The sequence below is a fragment of the Squalius cephalus genome (genome assembly GCF_949319135.1).
Source record: "Squalius cephalus genome assembly, chromosome: 24".
Lineage (NCBI taxonomy): Eukaryota > Metazoa > Chordata > Actinopteri > Cypriniformes > Leuciscidae > Squalius > Squalius cephalus.
In genome coordinates, this window is record NC_137145.1 from 7529380 (window position 1) to 7551619 (window position 22240).

The window sequence follows — 22240 nt, forward strand, 5'->3', positions numbered from 1 at the left end:
TTTTCCTCACATCATGAAACCTTTTAAAACCCAGTGTGATGCCAGCGAGTTCTATAACATGAATCTGTAAAACAACCCGTTCACCATTCGGTCCTCGACCCCCCGCTCCTGCCCACCCCGGCCATCAGCATCTGCTCCTGCCGCCTCTATCTGCTGAGCCAGGACAATTCTGTCCCGGCACTCGCAGGGGGGGATGCAATTACAGCCGCTGAGTGGGATGCAGGTCCCCTCCATCTCCCGACTCTGTCAGGATCACTTACTGCGCAAAGAGGAAGCTGCAGCCTCGTCCTTTGCCAAGCCATTATCTTTGTGTTGAACAAGACAAATGCTAATGTTTGCCCCTCGGAATCGAGTGTGTCGTTTCAAAGCTACGGATCATTTGTACAAATGCATGCGTAAATTTGTGGCGCTCTTAAATGTCTTTATATAGCTGTCGAAGCGGTTAAGATGGAATGAGGGAATATAGAAAGAAAAAATGGGGGAAAGCAGACGTATAATGTTTCTATGCAAGAAGAAGTGTTTATTCAACACATCCTCGCAATAATACATGTTGAATGAGCAACTTAGCCTGATTTATGTGTTTTGGAAGTTCAACTCTAGTGTGTCGTATAAATGATGTAGATGTTTACATGCGATTTTCTCTCCGTGCTATCATCCATAATGTGTCGTTTTTATTGTCACACAGTCGCTGAATGTCATTTCACACCAAGATCGGGGCACAACTGGCGCACTACGCCCAGAGACAACATCCTGGTGCTATTTTTGTACCCCTTACTCTGTGACATAAGCATCTGTCATGTCTTTTTCGTTCTCCAGGCCTAGAAGAGGAGTTAATTAAAGCCAAGCTGCAGGGCCAAAGACTCACGGAGCACGATGAGTTTGACTGTGTTCCAGTAGTACTTCCCGCCGTTCTTGACCTTGCAGATGTACTCTCCAGAGTCTGTGAGCGAGAGGTCACTGATCATGAGTGAAGCGTCACCCTTCAGATAGTCGCCCGATAGGGACAGCCGTCCAGCTTCACTCTCATTGGGGTCGTAGATCCGACCCCCAAAGTAGGTGATCAACTGGTGAAAGAGGAAACATACAGCGAATTAATAAAGACTGCTTTGATTAAGCTTTTGAAAATCTATGAGCTACGGGTAAAATCCAGTGAGGGTTGAGTCACACGCCTGCAGTTAGAGTCTGCTAAACTCTGATGTCACTGCGAATCAGGCCTTTCTTTGCTTGGTTATATTTGTCTTTCGGTGTCCCTGATACTCAGCTTCATTTGGTAAAGCACTGCTAAAGCTATTCTGCTCACCAAAAACTGCCCTTTTCACTTAGAAAAGTTTCCTTTTATTTAAAAGGTAATCTTAATAAAAACACTAATAATTTAGCTGTTTTTTTACTTTGACAATATGTTTCTTGAGCACCAAATATTAGAATGATTTCTGAAGGATCATGTGACATTGAAGACTGAAGTAATGAGGCTGAAAATTCAGCTTTGCATCACAGGGATAAATTACATTTAAAATGATATTAATATAGAAACAGTGATTCTACATTATAATACTATTTCACAAAATTACTGTTTTACTGTATTTTGCTCAAATAACTGCAGCCTTGGAGGGACTCTCAAAGGGATAATTCACCCAAAAATGAAAATGCTGTTATTATTTACTCACCCTCATGTTGTTCCAAACCTGTATGAGTTTCTTTCTTCAGCTGAACACAAAAGAAGATATTTGAAAGAATGTTGGTAATCAAACAGTTGACGGTAGCCATTTACTAAGTCATAGTATTTTTTAATTGATCAACTGTTTGATTACCAACATTCTTCAAATATCTTCTTTTGTGTTCAACAGAAGAAAGAAACTCATACAGGCGTACATAAAAATATCTTACAGGCCATTCACTTTTGAACGGTAGAGAAAAAGCTAAAATGCACCTTAAATGTAAAGCGGAGGATTTTCCCGAATTTTAGAAAAGAACCGCCCTCTCCACTTTTTGAAAAAATGCACATGCGCAACACTCTACCTGCTCCCGAGAGGGAACGCCTATTAATCGTATGCACGAGCTAATCATAGCTTACATTAACTTTTACTAGCAGTGATTTTAAATGGATTTCTCCAAATAGCATGCCAAACTTTACCTGGCAAGAAACTTCGCGACTGAGGCATCAGTGGGAAGCCCAACCTGTGTTTTGAGCGCACGCCATCGTGTGAATCGTGTGCACGAGCACGTACGACGGCCTTACGTAAACATATCACCAGAATGATTGACACTTAGGAGGACCAATAGTCTTGATGATCCACCCGGAAAAAGAAAATCCTCCGCTATACCTTTAAAGTTTGAATTGTTGGTAGGGATGCACGATATATCAGCCACCATATCGATATCGGCCGATATTATGTTCATTTTTAATGTTATCGTTATCGGCCCAATAAAAACAATTGGCCGATATATTAATGTCAACAAATAATGTATTTTTCCTTCAGCTGAGACACTTCAGATGCGCACTGTTTGCCATGATGTTTTTGAGTCACTTCAAAAAAGGTGCAACACAAGTCTGTCATATAGGCTATATAAAATTATTATGAGAACATCATTATAATTGTGTGCTTGGGACATTTTAATGGTGAGATTTTTGTTTTTGTAATCAGGATCTCAAAAATTTACCATTTTTTACCAAATTTACCAAATTTACCGGTTTACCAATATATCAGTTATCGGCTTTCAAATATAAATAATTATCGTTATTGGTATCGGCCAAAATTTTCATACCCCATCCCTAATTATTGGTGGCGCTTAAGTGTCTAAGAGACAGATCCCAAAAAAATATAATTTTAAAATATAGATTTATCTCATTAAAGGGCTACATGCCATTTAGAAAAATAGCTCTGAAATGATTCGTCTCTGGCAGGAAGTTCAATCGGCAAAAGGTTTGAACCTTCTTGTCAGATATATTGTGTCGGGAAGGACCTCAGGGAGCAGCTTGAGCCGTGGCCAGATTAAAATGTAAAACTTGTCCTCGGGCCAATTCCACATCATTAGGTCATAAAAGTAATTGTTGGGAGTGATACGAGGCAAACCAGTGACATTAAAAGAGAGCAGTTTTCACAGTGCTGATTGAAGCACCAGTTGATGGTACAGTTTACAGAAAGACAACCCTTCCCACAATCGCAGCAAAAAGCACTGCACTGCAGATCAGCGAAGGCCAGCATCAGCAGCGCACTGTCGCATACACACACACACACACTCACCACTGTCTGCCGTGAGCTGGATTTATGCAGCATCCATTCTATGTCCAGCAGGGTAATGTCGGCTTGCCACAGCTGATGGTGGCATGGCAGCGTGGCATTGTCTCCGACCACTCTCTTCATCTCCGTCTGGCCATTCGCCTGAAGCACACTCAGCAATACTGTGGAGAGAGAGACAAAGAGAGAGGAGGAAGCGTTAAGGCCCGATGCCAGGGAGAAGTTATAGGACGGAAGGGCTTTAGTTGGCTTTACTGCAGGATGCAGAGGTAGATATCATGCAGGCATCAGGGATATCACGCGACTGATCCAATGCGCTCACACACACTCACACACACGCGCTCAGCGGCACGGCTCTCATCCAGAGCAGAGAGAAGATGATTCAGGCTAGAGGCCAGAGGCTCCATGGAGACAATCATTGTTCTACCCTCAGATAAATTCCTGGAATTGGACAACGGTTTAACAGCCAAGTGGCCACTTTTCACACTGAATAGGAAATCATCTCCATAACACAAGGGAGGTAAAGGTCTATTAGCGACTGCTGGAGGTGAAGGCGGCCATGCTTCTGAATTTATTGTGGTTGAAGCATTTTGTCAAGTCTAGTCACATTTATCCATTTAAAGCAGCTTCACGGTACTAAACAGGAAAATAACACACATACATTTCATCAAATACCAGACTAATTCAACTTCTGCTGTAAAGCAGCTCTACAAAGACAATAATGTCATTATTTAGTTCAGTTGATCCAGTTCAAGAAGTGTAAAGTTCATCAATCATGAAATGAGTTTGATTCAGCAATAAAGCAGCTCTATAGAAGACAGCAGTGTCGTTATTCAGCTCCGTTTACTTTAGATCAATGTTGATTCACATTGTAGATGTTGCAGAATTCATCAATTATGAAACGATGTCGATTCAGCTATAAAGCAGCTCAGCAGAAAACAGTGGTGTCATCATCATCCAGCTCAATTCAGTTCTCATACAATAGTGTCAGTGCAGTCAAAATCCATAATATTACTGAATATTAAGTGTCCCCAAAAAAGCAAGCCTAAGGCCACAGTGGAAAGGAGCCCGAACTCCATCAGGTGACGGAAATGGAGAAAAAAACCTTGGGGAGAAACCAAGCTCAGTCTGGGGACCAGTTCTCCTCTGGCCGAATGAACGAGCGTGGTCACATTTTGTCTCCAATACTGATTTGTGGGCAAATTGAATCCGTGCTAATCGGTGTTACAACCCTAATTTCCTCCATTCCAAACCATCACAGCCTCCCAGCGTTTCCCATCACGAAACATTTTCCGCTCATCAAGAGATAAAACGCAGAGAGTGGACGTCCCACAGCGCTGCTACTGTACTTTAACACCATTTGCATTTGAACTTCTCTACATTGACACAGGGAGGCAGCTAAATGAAGGCCAAGCTAATTAATTCCCAGCATGCATTCTGAATGCAGAAATAATGCCCACACAGCCAGATGACAAGCAGACAACTCTACACCTCAGCCATATGCAACAGCCTTATGCTTGAATAATCCTGATAATGTGAGACATATCATCAAAAATCTTCGCTTTGGGCAGTGATCAGAATTGAGCACACTGCATACTGTGTTCTGCTTTATAAAGATAGAGAGAGTGAATGTTTTAAATAGAATTATTTCACATGTTTAATTCAGTTTGGGGTAAATGTCTTCACTTCTGGCAGACTAATCAAATAATAGTCAAGAAGATGGTTCATTTAGCTTCTGGTTCATTTGTCACACTAGAAATAGAAGTTTAAACCATTGCAGGTTTCAGTATGCACATTTTTGGCAAATCTAGTAGAAATATAGACAACTGGGAATTGAACATTTACAAAAAAAAAAACAAAAAAAAACTGAATGTTGTATGACATTTTAAACAAGTGCCAAATCTTAAAAAAGAAAGAAAAAAGCCCATTTGTTACCATTTTGTAAAGCTTCAGAAACAACATAAATGACTACTTTAATAGGCTGTACTTAATGTCGTTATAAGAAAATATCAAAATATATAGAGCCTGGTCTCATTAGAACACTCTTCACCTTAATTAAAATCACAATACTGTTAATAATCTGAACGATGCCTGTGGAACATTTCATTTTCTCCTAATGTTGGATGACGTCGTACCATGTGATATTTTAAGAACATCAAAGAGACTTTTCTGGCTGTTTATTCAGCGAAAGCGTCTATCTTGGTATTAAATGGGTTAAAATGCAGGCCAGCTAAAATGGGTTGTGATGGAAGCAGGTGAAATCTGCAGGCATTAGCATTAATATGGGACACATTACAGAGGATCAGGTTTTTCTTCAAAGGAAATGATAAGATCAGATAAATCCTCATCTGCATGGCCTCGCAGTGTCGTGGAAATCCATCTTTGAAACACAGTGAAATCATGGAGATCTGGCATTTACTGCCTTGAAGTTAAGATTAAGATAATGATACAGTATGTGATTTACAAAGGTTTTAAAATGAAGTGTATAGCTATGTTCAGAGTTGCATACTTCCATACAACTCGTACTGTATTCACAGAATACCTCGATAACATTCTGCATATATATCCCATAATGCAATGCACTCCAGCTGATCTGTCATTTGCTGCGTGACACATGAATGAAAAAATACTATTTTACAATTTTAAGATATTTTTCTTGACATATTATTGGATTGGAACGACGAGGTGTTTTACACAAGATTGGATTAAAAATACAAAATATTATTTTAATTAAATTATTCAATGAATTAAAATCAATAATATAAAATCAAAAAACGTAATATTTTACTATTTTATTTACATAAACTATTGATTATATATATGATTATTATTACAACATTTTATTATATCTAAATTTAATACTAATATACTAATAATTATTAAATGTATTAATAAATAGTAATAATACATTTTATAATATAGCACTTTTTAATTGTTCACTGAATTAAAATATATATATTTTTTAATCATTATTATTAGTATTTACAAATATCAATCAAACTTTCAAACTCAAATCAAACTCAATCAAAATATCCCAGAGGAGGACTGGACTTTTTTTTTCTCCATTTCTGTCACTTGATAGAATTTGTCACTGTTGTTTTTGGCTTGCTTAGTTAGGGACAGTTAATATCCAGCAATTGAACTGATCCAGTTAACTGACTTGAGCTGAATAATCTCACTATTGTCTTCACTAGAGATGCTTATAGCTGAATTTTACGGAAGCCCTGAACCGCATCGTAAAAAAAAAAAAAAAATCTGTAAAAAAAAAAAAAAAGCTATCATTTCGAGATTAAAGTCGAAATGTTTCGAGATTAAAGTCGAAATGTTTCGAGATTAAAGTCGAAATGTTTCGAGATTAAAGTCGAAATGTTTCGAGAATAAAGTCTTCCGTAGAAGTTGTGTGTGTGTGCTTGCCGTTATTTCACACGTGTGCGTGCGTGTGTGTGTGTGTAAATACATGCGCTTGTGAAGTCGAACTGCCGTCTATATAGGCACCGTACGTTCTGGATACATTTTAAGTGCATCATTCTGTATCCAATCATTTGACCGGATCCCGTGATTTCCTCAAATATAATAACCACTGGTGGTTGAGGAAAGATTCCCTGAAATGATTGTAAAGCGCTTTTAAGTGTAGGCCTACAGTAGACATATGAAAGCGCTATATAAATGCCTCATTCATGCATTCATTCATTCATTCATAAAGCTGGATATCTTGATCCAGTCTGACAGTATATTTTATAACGTCCTATAGCCTAATGTCATGTTGGTAGACCTGTAGAATATCCCTTTGTTGAAAGCTCAGATAAAAGTAAAAAGCTATTATTTTGTGTAGATCCAGTTTACACACACACACACGCATGAATGCCTGTGCGGCAATGTGAAATAACGGCAAGCACACACACAACTTCTACGGAAGACTTTATTCTCGAAACATTTCGACTTTAATCTCGAAACATTTCGACTTTAATCTCGAAATGATAGCTTTTTTTTCAGTAGCATACTACTGTTTAAAGCCTTAATGGTTGCATAAGAGTATGCAGTAAACACTATGCTAAGTATTCCATTCTGAAAAAAGTCTGATCACACACTGATTCAAGATATTCATATCAGCCAATCACTTTACCAGAGTGTGCATGCTCATTGGTGTATAAAAGCATTTGGGAAACACATAAAGGAACATATCTCTAGCAGTACTAAACCAGTTTGAAATCTTTGAAGCACACAAAGGTATCCATGCAACTATTTCTAAACCGTAAGGTAGGAGCCTGTGGGCCGGGTCATGTTAAGTTCTCAGCTGGAAAAGGCTTGGATGAAATGGCCATGTTAATGCCTGCAGAGCGAGAAAGGCTGAGTGTTCATCTCTCATGTTCTGCCATCAGCTGCAGCTTGAGATTTTCTAGCCCCTTTAGGCACATGGTGGCTCAGGCTGGGGGGAAAGAGAGTGAAAGAGCGGCTCATTAACAATAGGAACCAAGCAGCTTGGCTGAGATGCACCAAAAGCTGGTGGAAAAGCAGATTTCTATGAAGATGCCCAAGGGGGAGTTGTGCTCCAGTAAATTCTCCTCCCCACAGATCACAGCAATCTTATTATAGAGCAGCCAATAGCACACATCACATACACACCCTTCAAACTGTCCAAAGACATGGTGCATAGCCTTCACAATCTTTACATGGCACTCGGACTTCGCCACGGGACAGAGCTGTGATATACCACCTAATAGCGTTCTCCGCACTTCAAGCAAGAACAAGTTAATAGAGGAAAGATCTTGCAGCTGAGATCTAATTAAAGGAGACCTATTATGTCCTTTTCAAAAGTCTTGATTCTTGGTCTACTAGAACAGATTATCATGCTTGATAAAAAAAAAAACACATTATTTTTCACATATTTTAAATTGTTGCAGCACAACACTCTGGGTGCGTTTCCCGAGCATCATTAGTCAACTATGATCACAAGTTCTGTCATTATCAGCATAGTTCAAGCCAAGGAGTCGTGTTTCCCGAAATCATGGTTCAAGTAAACATTCGCAAACAGCATTGCGTGGTTGAAACCAAAGCTCCTGACCTGTGGTTATAGAAAAGGGGTAATGAATTGAGAAATCAAATTTTGAGCTTTTGACATAAGAGGTCAGCATACTATAAGAATATCCTGTAAGTTTCAGAACTGAAAACTTCCTTGTTAGTCCAAAAACAGCTTTTATTGAAACCAAGCCCAGAGAACGACTCGTTGTGGAATGTGCCTGTCATAGATATCATATAAGATCAACGCTACTTCATAATTGCTTCAACTTTGGCCCCTGTTTCGGAAATGTGACACCTCTTACCATAACCGCGAGTTTCAACACATTACTAACGCAACTCAACCAGGCCTCGCTCCCTTTTTTCCCGCATATGCCTTGGGCGTGAATTATTTAGAGGGCTATTGTGACATGCACACTCCCGGAAGAAAACTCAAGACTACAATCAATGCTTTTCAAGGAGTTCAGAAACAGTGTGCAGACTGTGCACTGATATAGAAATAACTCCCTTTGGAGAGAATGTGTTTTTGTAACTTTGCAGACATTTTTCATGCTCAAACAGCAACATTACACAATAAAGAAAGTAGACAAAAGCATAATAGGACCCCCTTTAAAGGGTTAGTTCACCCAAAAATGAAAATTACCCCATGATTTACTCACCCTCAAGCCATAGCTGTACAGTATATGACTTTCTTCTTTCAGATGAATACAATAAGAGATATATTAAAAAATGTCCTGGCTATTTCAAGCTTTATATTGAATTTTGAAGCCCAAAAAAGTGCATCCATACATCATGGCTCCAGGACCAGAGCCAGAACATGTTTTAATATATCTCATATTGTACTCGTCTGAAAGAAGAATGCCATATACACTTAGGATGGCATGAGGGTGAGTAAATCATGGGGTAATTTTCATTTTTGGGTGAACTAACCCTTTAATGGTGCTTGCATCGCTTTAGTGAGGGATAGGGTGTTACCCCAAATATGAAACTATAAAAAGTTTACTAGTCCCACAGCATTTGTGTACATTTGCGCTACATCATTAATTCTTTCTCACAGCTAAATCAAACCTTCAATGTCTCTTCTCCCTTGCATGAGGCTGGAATGTCAGATTCATTTTAGTGAGTCAGTTTGCTCAGATGGTTTTCATTGATTCAAGTTTCAGTTAGCCTATGTAAACTAGATTTTCTAGTTTCATCGGTTGTATTAAGTGTAATTTCATATGCTGCAATGCCGTTGTTTGTATATTTAAAAAGATATTCTGTCCATTAATGGTTAGTTTACTCAAAAATGAAAATCATGTCCTTCCAAACCTGTATGACTTCTTGTGCAGAACTCAAAATAAGATATATTGATGAACATTGGGGTCGAAACAAGATTGGACCCCATTGACTTTCATTGTATGGACCAAAAGAAAAAACTTTAAAAATATGTGTTATGTTTCACAGAAGAAAGTCATACATTGTCAACATCGTTTTTTGAATTTCACATTTAATATGTTAATTTCTGTTTCTTTGTAAATATTTGATACATTTACTAGCAATTTCAATGAGTGAAAACAGTCCAATTAAAATCCTTTAAATTGAAAAAGTAAGTACTACACCCATTATTTTCACTGGTTTGAAACGGCATGCCAAATTTTCTTCAGAAAATATAAAAATCTAGTTATTCTTTCCTCTTTTAGTTTTCTGAAAAACATTACTCTGGAGTGATGAGCCCAGTCTATAGCCTTTTGATTCAGCAAAGACAGAGGAGAAAACTGAGAAAATGGGAAAATGCACTTTGTTTTTCTGTAGTTGTGCTCACTCAGCTTTGCTGGAAACTGTAAATGCACAGAAACGGGAAGAGGGAGAGGTGGGTTTGTTCTGGTGATGTATGCTTGAGTGTGTTTGGGGGTTGAGAGAAAGGAGAAATGAGAAAGGGAAGAACATACAGATAAATGTGCTTTACCGTGCAGCGCAGCACATGGTTCATCTTAAGCCGATTTACACTGCATTTATCTGTCAAAGTTCGGACATTTTCTTGAAATATTTCACTCCGCTGTCGTTTAAAAGTTTAATATTACACATGAAAGTCTGGCGTCTCATGTGAACATCTTCCTAGAGTGAAACACTCTACATTAAAGCTGTATTTTATGTCTCAGCTGCCCAGATGAGTCTACTGAGCTATAAAAAAAGACAAAGATTGGTGCTGCATTACACAGTGTCCAGAAACGCAGCAGTAAATATAAGCGCTCTTTGGCCCAGCGCTGACAGGTCAAGTGCAGGTTCATGGTTCTGCTCTCTCCTTCCCACACAACATCAGACGAAAACAGCCTCAGAGCACATCTAATTTACAGCAGTGTTTGAAAGCAAAGGGAACTGACAATTCATCAGTATTGTAAAGAAGCCTTATTGGAAAGATAAGCAATTTTACAAATTAAACTTTATTTGGGCTGGGCGGTATGACTATATATATTGCGACATCGATATAAAGGTCTAGCGATTTTGCTATTTTGTGTATATCACGGTATGTAAATATATCTACACTATGAAAAGAAACGTGCATGAATAACAAATCAAGCAATTTTGCGCTTAAAAGACGTCTAATAGCCGTCCAATCACAGCCCAGACATCTAGGCTAAAACGAGGCAAATTTGGGATGTCAGCGGAAATTTGATAGAAGTCTAACCATAGCCCAAGAATAGACGCAAAGGCTACGCACAGAACATGTCAAAGAAATGAAACCAAACACCTTGTAATCACTGTTGACTTTGCTTACATAATGGAATATCAAGCCCGTTCTCATCTCAAGGCGTCATAAACTGACGCTTTTGACATTTCGTCTACATCGAACGCACATGGCACCCTTTAGCGTCAATATGAGACGCAGATAGATATGGGCCAGAAGGCGCCTCCTAGCGGTCTAACCCTAACCCTACCCCAGACCTAAACCTACCCATAACCGAACAAAGCTCTGTGCGTCTCATATTGACGCTAAAGGGTGCCATGTGCGTTCGATGTAGACGAAATGTCAAAAGCGTCAGTATATGACGCCCTAGGATGAGAATGCGTTGGAATATCATACATCTCGCAAGTTATTTTGGCAAAAACTACATGTAACCAAATTAGATTCAATTGGTTAGAAGTGGATTACTCATAGCCGGACTCTATCGGGTTTATAGTACTTCACCTAGATGGTGAAAGGATGGCTATTGCTTGCTGGGAAATGTTAAAATTAGTTACTAAGTGCAAAAATCTTCAAACAAGCACTCAATGAAGCCACCACTCTCAAACAGCATTCGATCCCAAATTCTGTTCTCCTTCACGACTTTGAGATAATCAGCTGACATGATGCACAGTGATCACCTCAGAGACATCCGGCTCAGGAAAATGTCAGATCTAGATCAGCTTATCTGTTGAGCTAATCTACCATTATGAAATCACATCACCATTCACCAATATTCCCCAATCAAATGTTCTGCATAAATGCTATTATCTGGCCTGTGGGTGTGGTGTGGTGTGAGGTGAGGAATGTTTCCTTCCCATTAAATCCCAAGCATTCCTTTCCAGTGACTGCGGGCGCCACTTTGATGGCAGGAATAATTCTCTAATCCCTTCCTGCTGCTGATGATATTCCAGCTCGTGGCATCAACACTCGTGAACACTATACCTGATGCCCGCTACGCTGTCGTCCAAACCACAGGGTGCTTGGTATACAAAAAAGAAAAGAGGGCACAACAAAATGCTTCTTGAGGCAGGGATTCGACTCCTCTCTGGTTTTCAGCTGGGCCTCTGGAGGATGATGAGCATCTCATTTGAATTGGAGGTGCTCAAGCTCCATGACACTCGTGTGAAAAAGCTCATTATCTCCAGCTGAACACCGCATGCGTCAATCACTCTTGGTGACAAGCAGAGAAAACAACGTGATCATCTGCCTGTTTATCTAACTGTCAGTGCACGCTGAACACAATGTGACAAGAAACATAAAGAACTGAGTTTTGTAATCAAACTTTTGCTGTATAAGCTACAGTAAGTTACTTCATGCACTCTCTTTTAATCCAAACTAATGTGGCTCTGCATCATTCCTGGGCTTTCCATAGTCACATGTAGCCAGACTTTCAAATATCAGCATAAAATTTGGTCCAGGTTAAATCTGAAATCAGTGGACTAGCTTGAAAAATATCTAGTTTGTTTGCTATTAACTGCCTCAAACCAAATTCATGAATAAAAAAAAAACATTTCTGCATTTCTGTATTGCACCCGATTCACAAAGATATTATGCAAATTATGGAAATTTTTGCAAATTATGCAAAATACAAGATATGTATAATATCATTCCAAAGTTTAGGAGTTGGTAAGATTTTATTTGAATGTTTTTGAAAGAAGTCTCTTATGCTAATGAGGGCTGCATTTATTTGATTAAAAACACAGTAATATTGTGAAATATTACAATTTACAATAGTGGTTTTCTATTTTAATACATTTAAAAAAAAAAAAAAATTCCTGTGAAAAAGCTTTTTTTTTAGCATCATTACTCTCACACAATCTTCAGTGTCACATGATCCTTCAGGAATATACTATGCTGATTTGCTGCTCAGGAAACTTTTCTTATTATCATCTATGTTAAAAGTTATGCAGCTTAATATTTTTGTGGAAATAGACATTTTTCAGGATTCTTTGATAAATAGAAAGTTTATCAATTTAAAATAGTGTTAGGGGGTTAACAGTTTAGGACCCATGGACCAGATGTTTGAAAGAAGACCCGGAGTCAGAATTATAAAAAATTGAAGAAAAGTTTTACTGAAGATAGTTTGCAGTTTCATCAGCAGAAGTTCAGCTTCAAGACTCACACAGGAGTTCGTAGGCCGCCCCGCTTACAGTTAGAAAGATCACAGCAGTTATACCACTTCCAAGGTCTAAGCTACGTCATTGCTTACAGGTTGAATGATTCTCATTGGCTAAGAAATTGATAAACATAGTAATTTTCCACACATATACAGATAGACAGAAGCATATCTCCATAGATTATGCCGCTGACACTCGGACCCTGAAGTTACTGTAGGCACGTCGTGACCTTCCAGGTCGCAGATTTGGGTGGCTGGGTGCCATCATGTCCCGAACAACAACTCAGTCAATCTCCAATAATGCCAGTGGTTCCTTAACCTGTAAGCAAGAAGACTAACACACACACCCAACACACATCTTTTCCAAGGTAGAATATGGCCAGGCTCTAACTATAAACAGGAGTCTCATCTCAAAACATCAAGATAACAAGTTCTTTCTCTCAGGACAGGACAATTTATTCTAAATGGAAAGTATAGGCTTTAAATGACAAATGGTCCCTTAAACTATAGACTTTAATGACCCCTATGTGTTTTAACATGTTGAAGACCTTTCTCAAACACAAAACCAGTCCCTAATTCATTTCTGGAAGCAATGGGCAAGCAATGTAAATAGTAAATAGGCAAGCAATGTTACTACATTCAAATATCAAATACAGACATTAAAGAATACATGAAAAGAACATTTCAGTAGTCACACTGGTAACTTCTATAACAAAGTAAAATCTCCAGAGAAGTCATTCAACTCATATGATATTTAGAACGAAAAAAATATTGATTAATACCTTGATTATAATCACTCATCACATACATTGAAGCAGCAGTGGATTCCAATCCACTCCCTTCAATAGAAATCCTATAAATGTCTTTACTGTCACTTTTGATCTGAAGTCCAACAGTCCATGAAGTTTATCGTTAAAGGTGCTTTTATGGCTGTAAACAGGATGAATTTAAAGATGCAACTTCTCACAGAGGGTTTTAAAACATCCACAAACAATGTTAAAAGTTAAGCACAGCACGATAAAAACCTCTTCAAGAAGTTGTGTCTCTAAGTTCATCAGCACTAAAAATATCTCAATCAAATCCAGTAAACTAACTGGTTGTTGCATGACCATTCTGACGCATTCTAACAGCAACATGTGCTTCTTTATAGGCGCTCCCAGAAAAAGCCTAGGAAACATTCAGAGTGAAACTGAGGTCAATTAGTGCATGTCCATCAGAGTTTCACCCAATTCTAGTCATCCAGAAGGAAGCTGCCATGTCTCCTTGAAGCTCACTATTCATTATAGAGATTCTACTTCAAATGAACACACACAGCTGACAGCAGATAAAGACACATGTAGACACACACACTTCCATGAACACACAGTACTCATGTGCTGTCCTGCTCTTCTTTAATGAGGAGGTGTTGTAGAAAGCTGCTGCACTGCAGAGCACATCTCTCTGGATCAACCAAAAAAACAAGCACGAAACGCTGCAATATTGACTCCACCATATGCAATATTTCACACATCTGGACTAAAAAAATGTGGGCAAACTCATCCCCTCAGCAAATCGAACAATCCCCTCAAGATTTCCTGTAGTTCTGATGATAAAAGCAAAGGAGTGAATGAAAAGGAAAGATTGATCACAAGAGAACTCTGATGGCTGGACTCAGCCATCTCTCTCTCTCTCTCTCTCTCCACCTGGTCTGGATCAGCCACAGGATCAAAGCCCAGTTCTGATGTCTCTGACAACACCAGGTCTCCATTTCACTTGTTACATTTCAGTCCCGTCAAACAGACTTTTTTTAAATTAAACAATTGTTACACATTTGTGCAATTCATTTCAATGGGGGAAAAAAACAGCATTTTATTCACTAACCACAAGCAGATTTTGAGATTTTTGAGGTGGAAATGGATTTATGCAACAACAACATAAAAAGCATTGATTACTACGTAATCGTAAACTGCAATACACAAAATTGTGGCAGATTTTGCTCATTTACATCTACATTTGGCCAGTCTAATTGAGTCACACTTTCCACAGATAATTTAGTTTAACTTAAAACATTCTGTCCAACATGATGTCACACGCACACACACACACACACACACATTCTTAGTGAATTTCCCCCTTAGTTTAAAGCTATTCTCTCTACCATAAACATATTTCAGCCAAAACCATAAATCTTTTTGACATCTACAAGAGACAATACAATCGCATCTCATACAGTATAGCGCTTTTCCCACAGAAATTCTTAAATCAATAGCTAAACATATCTATCAATACCAGACACAAACACTCACCCCGAATCAAAGTGCAAACAACAGAGCAGCTGAGATTTGCTCCAGTACCACTGTCTGCTTGATACAGGGCTACAGTTCACCATTGACCTGCTCCAATCGATACTTTAATACACTTTTTATCCTGCCACGTCCATTTTGCTGCAATTTGCAACTTTCATGCCCATTAGGTAGAAAATCTAGCTGACTGTGGGGGACGGCGGAAGAGGGAAAATGCATCTTTGTCTTCCCGAATCCATTGCTGACTACTCAACACAAATGGCTCGGCCCGTACAGAAGTTAAATTACAGTATCCCTCGCGGTCAAGTTGAGTTTCCCTTTCATCTAATGCAATTTACTATGCTAGGGGTTAGACAACATGGCTGGGGTTGTTTCACCACATGCATATATAAATATGAAGTAGTTTACTAATTGTAGTTTACTAATAGTCTAAACTGTTTTTCTATGAATTTGCTGGTACACACATTAAAAAACTGTGGTTTGGATCATCTGGTCGGACCTTGTAGTTTGCGATGCAAAGAATGACAGATGCTCTTAAAAGCATGTGGTAGAGGAGGGTAACCACTTTTATGACAAGAATAATTTGTTTGGTGCCTTTCACTAGCGTCGCAGCAAGGTTAGCCAAAGCATTCTGGGTGTTCACAAAGAGCAATGTGGAAACAACTCAACTCTTGAACATTCCATGCAAATTAAAAACAGATTTTCAGTGCTCTTATTTGTACACTGCAGCACTCAAAAGCACATGCATTAAAACCAGCTTTAAGACCAAAGCATTAGGGGTAATTCACTCTAAAGTGATCCTGTCATCATTTTCTCACCCTCATGTGCGGAAAACAAAAGCAGATATTTAGCAGAATGTCACCTTGTTCCTACAAAAAACAAAGTCATACAGGTTTGGAATGACATGAGGGTGAGTAAATAACAGAATTTGTATTTTTGGGTGAATTGTTCCTTTAAGATCTTGATCATGATTCATCTGAATCCTGGCCAAGGATAATAAACTTTGGTAGAGCTCTGAAAAAAATTAGCACATCAGCGTAACTCGGTAAAAATCCAGCGTCTCTCAGTGTAATTTAAAGTTCTTCATGAATCTTCATTACAGCCATAGGCGAAAACCGCGGGGGGTCAGGACCTACCCCATCTGAGGGTTGTCCTTGTCCCCCCCTAAAAGTATCATTAAAAACCATGCTGTGTATTGTAAATAATATATGTATTATATATAAATAACTGTGTAAGTATTAAAACAATACAAATGCAAACGAGGCAAAAGAAATGCGTTTTAAGTTTAGAAACATTCTGAGTCCTCCCCTCCCTTGCCTCACAGTGCTTTGGCCCACTGCCTGCTTTCCCCCTTTACTTCACCTACACACACACAAGTCCGGTGGGAGAGAACAAAGTTCTTCAGTAGTTGTGGAACTCGAGTAAGTAGGCTGTCAAGGCTATTTTATTCACTTTAAACATCGGATGAAGGGATTCTTTTCTCTTTAATACAGATGATGCTGAGTCATTAATAAATTAGTCATGACAAAAAAACAAAAAATTTCCATGTGTCCGCTATGTTAGCCATTATAACGTTACCTAGTTTGTTTAGTACCGTAACTTGTTGAATTGTAAGTCACTCATTACAACTAACATCATGAACTGATATTAGGCTAATTGTAGATCTTCTGTAGTGTTGGGATTTGCTCAACATGATGTTAAGTGGCAGATCAGTGCAGTGGGCTTGTCTGTCCCAGATTAAACCTAAAATACTATGTGGAGGACGCAAGATGGTTTAATAATTATACACTCTAAAAAACGTTGGGTTATTTTGTGTACCCAATAGCTGGGTTAAAAATATTGGGCCGTTCTGTTGGGTTATTCGGATCATTTATTGGGTTGTTTCTATAACAACGCAGCCCGTTGGGTTAAAATTCAAATTTCAACGGTTGATCCCCGCAGCTGACAGAAGATACACGGGTGAGTTAATATTACACTAAGGCTACAGTATGCATATTGTACATGTTTTTTTTTTTTTTTTCGTTATAAAGTGACTTTAAGCTCTTACATAGTATTATTGCCGCTTTTTTCTAAATGTTCAGCCAATTATTTCCATGTTGATATCCAGTTGACTGATTTTTGTCCGCTGCGAATAACGACACCAAATATGGCAATATAGCCAGCCAATTTCTTAATACTCGGTTGTGATACTCTTCCTAACTTTCTATGTTCTTTCCGATTCTTTTTGGGAAAGTTATTCATATTTTCATATATTAACCGACGCGCTCGGCTTCAAGACCCAGCGGAAGCCTGGTCCACCCATCCAGTGTCGCAGTCACTTACAGGAAGAAGGTATGCGGAGTTATATATATACCTACATTGTAGCGAAAATGTTTACTTGTTTTATCCCAACTACATTGTGAATTTAAAATACTACAAAGTGTTAAACTAGGGTGACCATACGTCCTCTTTTTCCCGGACATGTCCTCTTTTTGGACCTAAAAAAAACGCGTCCGACCTGGACGCCATTCATTGTGTGCGTTTTTGCATTGCTCGCGCCTTCTCGCACCATTGTTCGGTCGGTCATGTAGCCTACGTAACGCAAAACATTGGTCAAACTGCACCACGGCTTGTCAACAATGGCACATGGCTCCTGAACTGCGTTAAAAAAAAAGAAATTTACCAAGAAATTTCCCGTGTTCCCGATTAAAAGCCCCGAAATATGGACACCCTAATTAAACATTTTATCCAGACAGACAACTCTATAAAGATTAAAAGTTATAAAATATAACTATGACTCAATAAGATAGTAAGTTATTACAATAGCCAATTAAGTTACATAACACTTTTCAGATCACCACATAACTTACCCATTAAATAAAATGACGGTTGGTTGAGACTTTATTCCTTTACAATAACATTTATTAGGCTACTTTTTAAATGACACATAGCAGTAAAAGGACATTTTAAATGGAGGTCATACATGGCCATTGCAGGAGCTCATACTGTAAAATTACAGCTGTGATTTTACAGTGAATTTATAGTAGGTTAGTGACAAATTGTTAGTGACAAATAAAGCCTATTGTCACTGACAATAGGCTTTATTTTTGTTAATTCACTTTATATTAACTAAACTTTTTTTTACACAGGATGCTATGGATTCATAAGGGAAACGCTTCAGAAGTGGAACCTTGAAACATTAATCGACAGATTTGCAGGTGAGAGATAATGTACTGTAGCAAGCATATAGCAGCATCACTAATATAGTGAAACCTTTTTAATTTGACTTAATGAAAATTAGAACTTAGGCCTACTAACAATGAAGGATAATAAATTATTCAAATGGCACCTCTCCTTAAAGGAGTAGTCCACCAAAATGTTTTAAATTGGTCATAATTTTCTCACCATGTCCCTTCTAACCTGTATGAATTTCTTTCTTATTTGGAACACAATTCCCAAAAGTTTTTTTTTTTTTTTTTTACAGCAATAAATCCAGAAAAAAATTTTACACAGAAAGGAAAGCCTTGAGTCACAAATGCATTTTGGGACAAACATGCTTGCTCATACATACACACACACACACACACACACACACACACACACACACACACAGATGTGACTGCAAGAGTGCATTTGTATAGAACAGCCACAAATGCATATAAAGGGGTGAGACCTTACACCCACACAAACACAAATGCAGGTGCAGGTGCACTCACATGCATACACAACCTCATCACTAAAAGGTGTTGGTTTTATATACACATTTTTAAATATTTTTTTTATTTAAAATTAATTATTTTTTTCTGCATTTGGTTTATTAAAATAAATATAATTTGACAATCAAACTCTACATCTTTTCTTTTAGTGGCATTTAAGTTATATTTTTGCAAATTTGTGGTGTTATTGCAAAACCAGACAATTTTAAAACACCTCAAATAATAATTGTTACTTTATAGCATTTGTTGATTTACAGCCTGTAGGTACATAATTTATGACAACACATTGTGGGTAATATTTGATCCATGTGTGCATATTTACTATTTAAAAATTATTTTTAAAGGTTGGAACAAACATCATTCAATATTTGGAGGAGGAGGAGCAACGGATGCAATTCCCTCATGTCCTGCAGCTTGGGGATAAATTCAACTGCTCACAAGCCTTCGTCATTGTGGGAGGAGTGGCACTAGAGCAAGACAGCCTTTAACAAGCTGTGGATACATGCTTTAAATTATTTTATGTTTTAGACATTGAGCATCCAAAGCCTGCAGCAGCTGTTTGGCAGTTTCTACAACACACAATATATTCTGTGCCTGGAGGAGTTCCATCAACTTACTGTCGCCTACTTAGGCAGTTTATAATTGGATAAGCTGGACAAGCTTTGTTTTGTTTGTTTATTTTTATTTTCTTATTTCTTTTTCTTATTTTAATTTCTTCTATGTAAAGCAATTTGAATTGCCATTGTGTATGAAATGTGCTATATAAATAAACTTGCCTTGCCTTTGTTTTTGTATTCCATGTTTCTTAGAACTTAAAACATAATTGTAAATAAATTCATTTTAGCATTAATATTCTATCGCCTTATGAGGCAGTTTATAATTGCATTACTTTTTTATTTTTTTTATTTATTGAAACAATTTCTTACCTTTAGGAAATACATTAAAACAATTGCAACAATAACTTTTGAATGCAATGTCTATATTGAATGTAAATAAAGCATTGTTAATATACGTAAGTTGTGAGTTATTTATTTACAATAATAGTTAATTATAATAATACTAGGTTGATTAAACCATTTTGACCAAATAACCCAACAGATTAGTTTTTTGTAACCCAATTTATTGGGTAAAACTAATTACCTAATTTATTGGGTTAAAATAACCCAACAATAGGTCGGTGCTATATCAACCCACCATTGGGTTAGCTGTTGGGTCGTTTTTAACCCAACTTTTTTTAGTGAGTAATATGACCGTGTGGTGAACCTATGAACCTAACACATATTTAAACAACTATCGCTTTGCTTTGTTGGCCAGACAAAATGACAGAGATAAGAAAAATGGACATAAGATCATTTCATCTTTCAGCGCACCAAAACGCCAAGTACAAAAAGTCCCCATATTTGTTTCCCCTTTAAAAATTGCTCTTGAGAAATTTTATGTTTATTGTCCCCCCCAACTGTTAGATGAAATTTAAGGAAGACGGAAGACGAAGACGGATCAAGATCAAAGTTTAATAATTCCTTCAGCAGGCAGACAGGTGATAGCAAACACAACTTAACATAACGCGATCGGACAGATAACGAATGTGAGGGGCCAACTTATATAGCAAACACAAATGAAGATGATCAATAGAACAGACCTGAACCAAATGAACTCAATGTGACCATGGTAACAAAGGAGTGGCGGGAAAACTGAACAAAGGAAAACATGTGACTAATGAAAACAAACTGAGCATAATAGCGACAGTTAGGTTACCTTCTTTTAGTGTATTACGCTGCTCAACTGGGCTAAATACCGGGTCACTGCAACACGTTGTTTGCATCTGTGACAAACATGCTTTTTTAAGAGGACAATTATATAGCATATACATAGCAAGGTTTTCTTGTAGTGTTGCCCAACATCTTGCCCAACGTTCTCCTCCAAATAACGTGCAACGATAATTTATTATAGTAAGCATAAACACACTGATTTGTAGTGTAAATAGTTTTACTGCTTACTGCACTTTGTTATTCTTAGGTGTTTACAGCAGCTAATGAATTGGACGTCTCGCACATTCACAGAAAATACCTTACTTTCATCATTGAATTGGATATGCTCGAATAATGTTTTCCTCTGACATTGCAAATAAAAATTATGCAAAATGGGTTAAACATGCTTTTTTTTCGGGGCGTTACAAATGGCACAAATACCAGTAAACTGACTATACAGCAAACCTTAGTAAATCATGTTGCATGATTTATTTAAATACTCTCCGCCCATACATTTTGTGTCTGAAAGAAAATCTTCCACAAATGCATATGCTATAAGGTCAGCCGTAAATATAAACCTGTCCACACCTTTTCAGTGCTAATTTTTCACTGCGTGTCTTTAGTAAATCCTGGCAGTAGTTTTGAAAGTCAAAAGAGAGTTTGCACTGGCGCAAGCTGTCAGTAAATCTGGCCCTTTGCCTCATACAAAAAGCGTAAACCACACAGAAGTATGGCTTTAGCATGTAATAATCACAAAAATAAATAAAAAACACAAATATATAATATATCTTTAAAAAAAAAATCCATTTTAATTATTGATGTATTTTTAGCAGTATTTTTCAGTGCTGAATGAATTATACTGCAAGTGCATTTATAAACATTTCTCTTGCATTGTCTGTTATCTTGGATTTTTTTCCACTAAGCTCATACATAGCTATACATTCTGAAATTGCCTTCTCCATGAAGGATACATGTGATTCATGTTTTGGCAGGAATTTGGCAAGGTTTCTTGGAAGACAGCATAATTATGCTAAATATCTTTTGGATAAGCCACTGTGTTGGGTGAGTGCCTATAGCTATGATGCCTACTCGTTTTTGAGTTATAAAACCGAGCCTATATGTAAATGTCCTCTGTTATGATTGGTTAACATCGCTGCATATGAAATGAGTAACAATAGCAACTGAGCATCGGTTTGTGAATGTTGGAATATCTCCACATTCAAAAGAACATGGAAATGCTTTTTGTCATAATATGTCCTCTCTCTAAAAACAACCCAACAACAACAAATCAGCCTTAGATTCGGATTCAGCCCAAAACTCAAGCCATTTTTAAACTCTATCTCACATCAGTGGGATCGTGACCTCTTTTGTCCCTCAGGTAAGCGGTTCACCATTCTCCACACGCAAGGGGTCCCAAAGCGCGGAGGGAGTTTGGAAGCA

The 22240-nt window shown here is 37.9% G+C and overlaps 1 protein-coding gene across 1 annotated transcript in view; it reads right to left on the reverse strand.

The window, feature by feature from the left end:
* The window catches only part of clmpa (CXADR like membrane protein a), a 68211-nt gene that overhangs the window by 7985 nt on the left and 37986 nt on the right, over positions 1-22240 (reverse strand). The window contains exons 2-3 of the mRNA XM_079861931.1: positions 3243-3400; positions 866-1064 (exon numbers count right to left, since the gene is read on the reverse strand). Of these exons, the coding sequence (XP_079718057.1) occupies positions 866-1064; positions 3243-3400 (357 nt within the window). The remainder of the gene's footprint in view (positions 1-865; positions 1065-3242; positions 3401-22240) is intronic.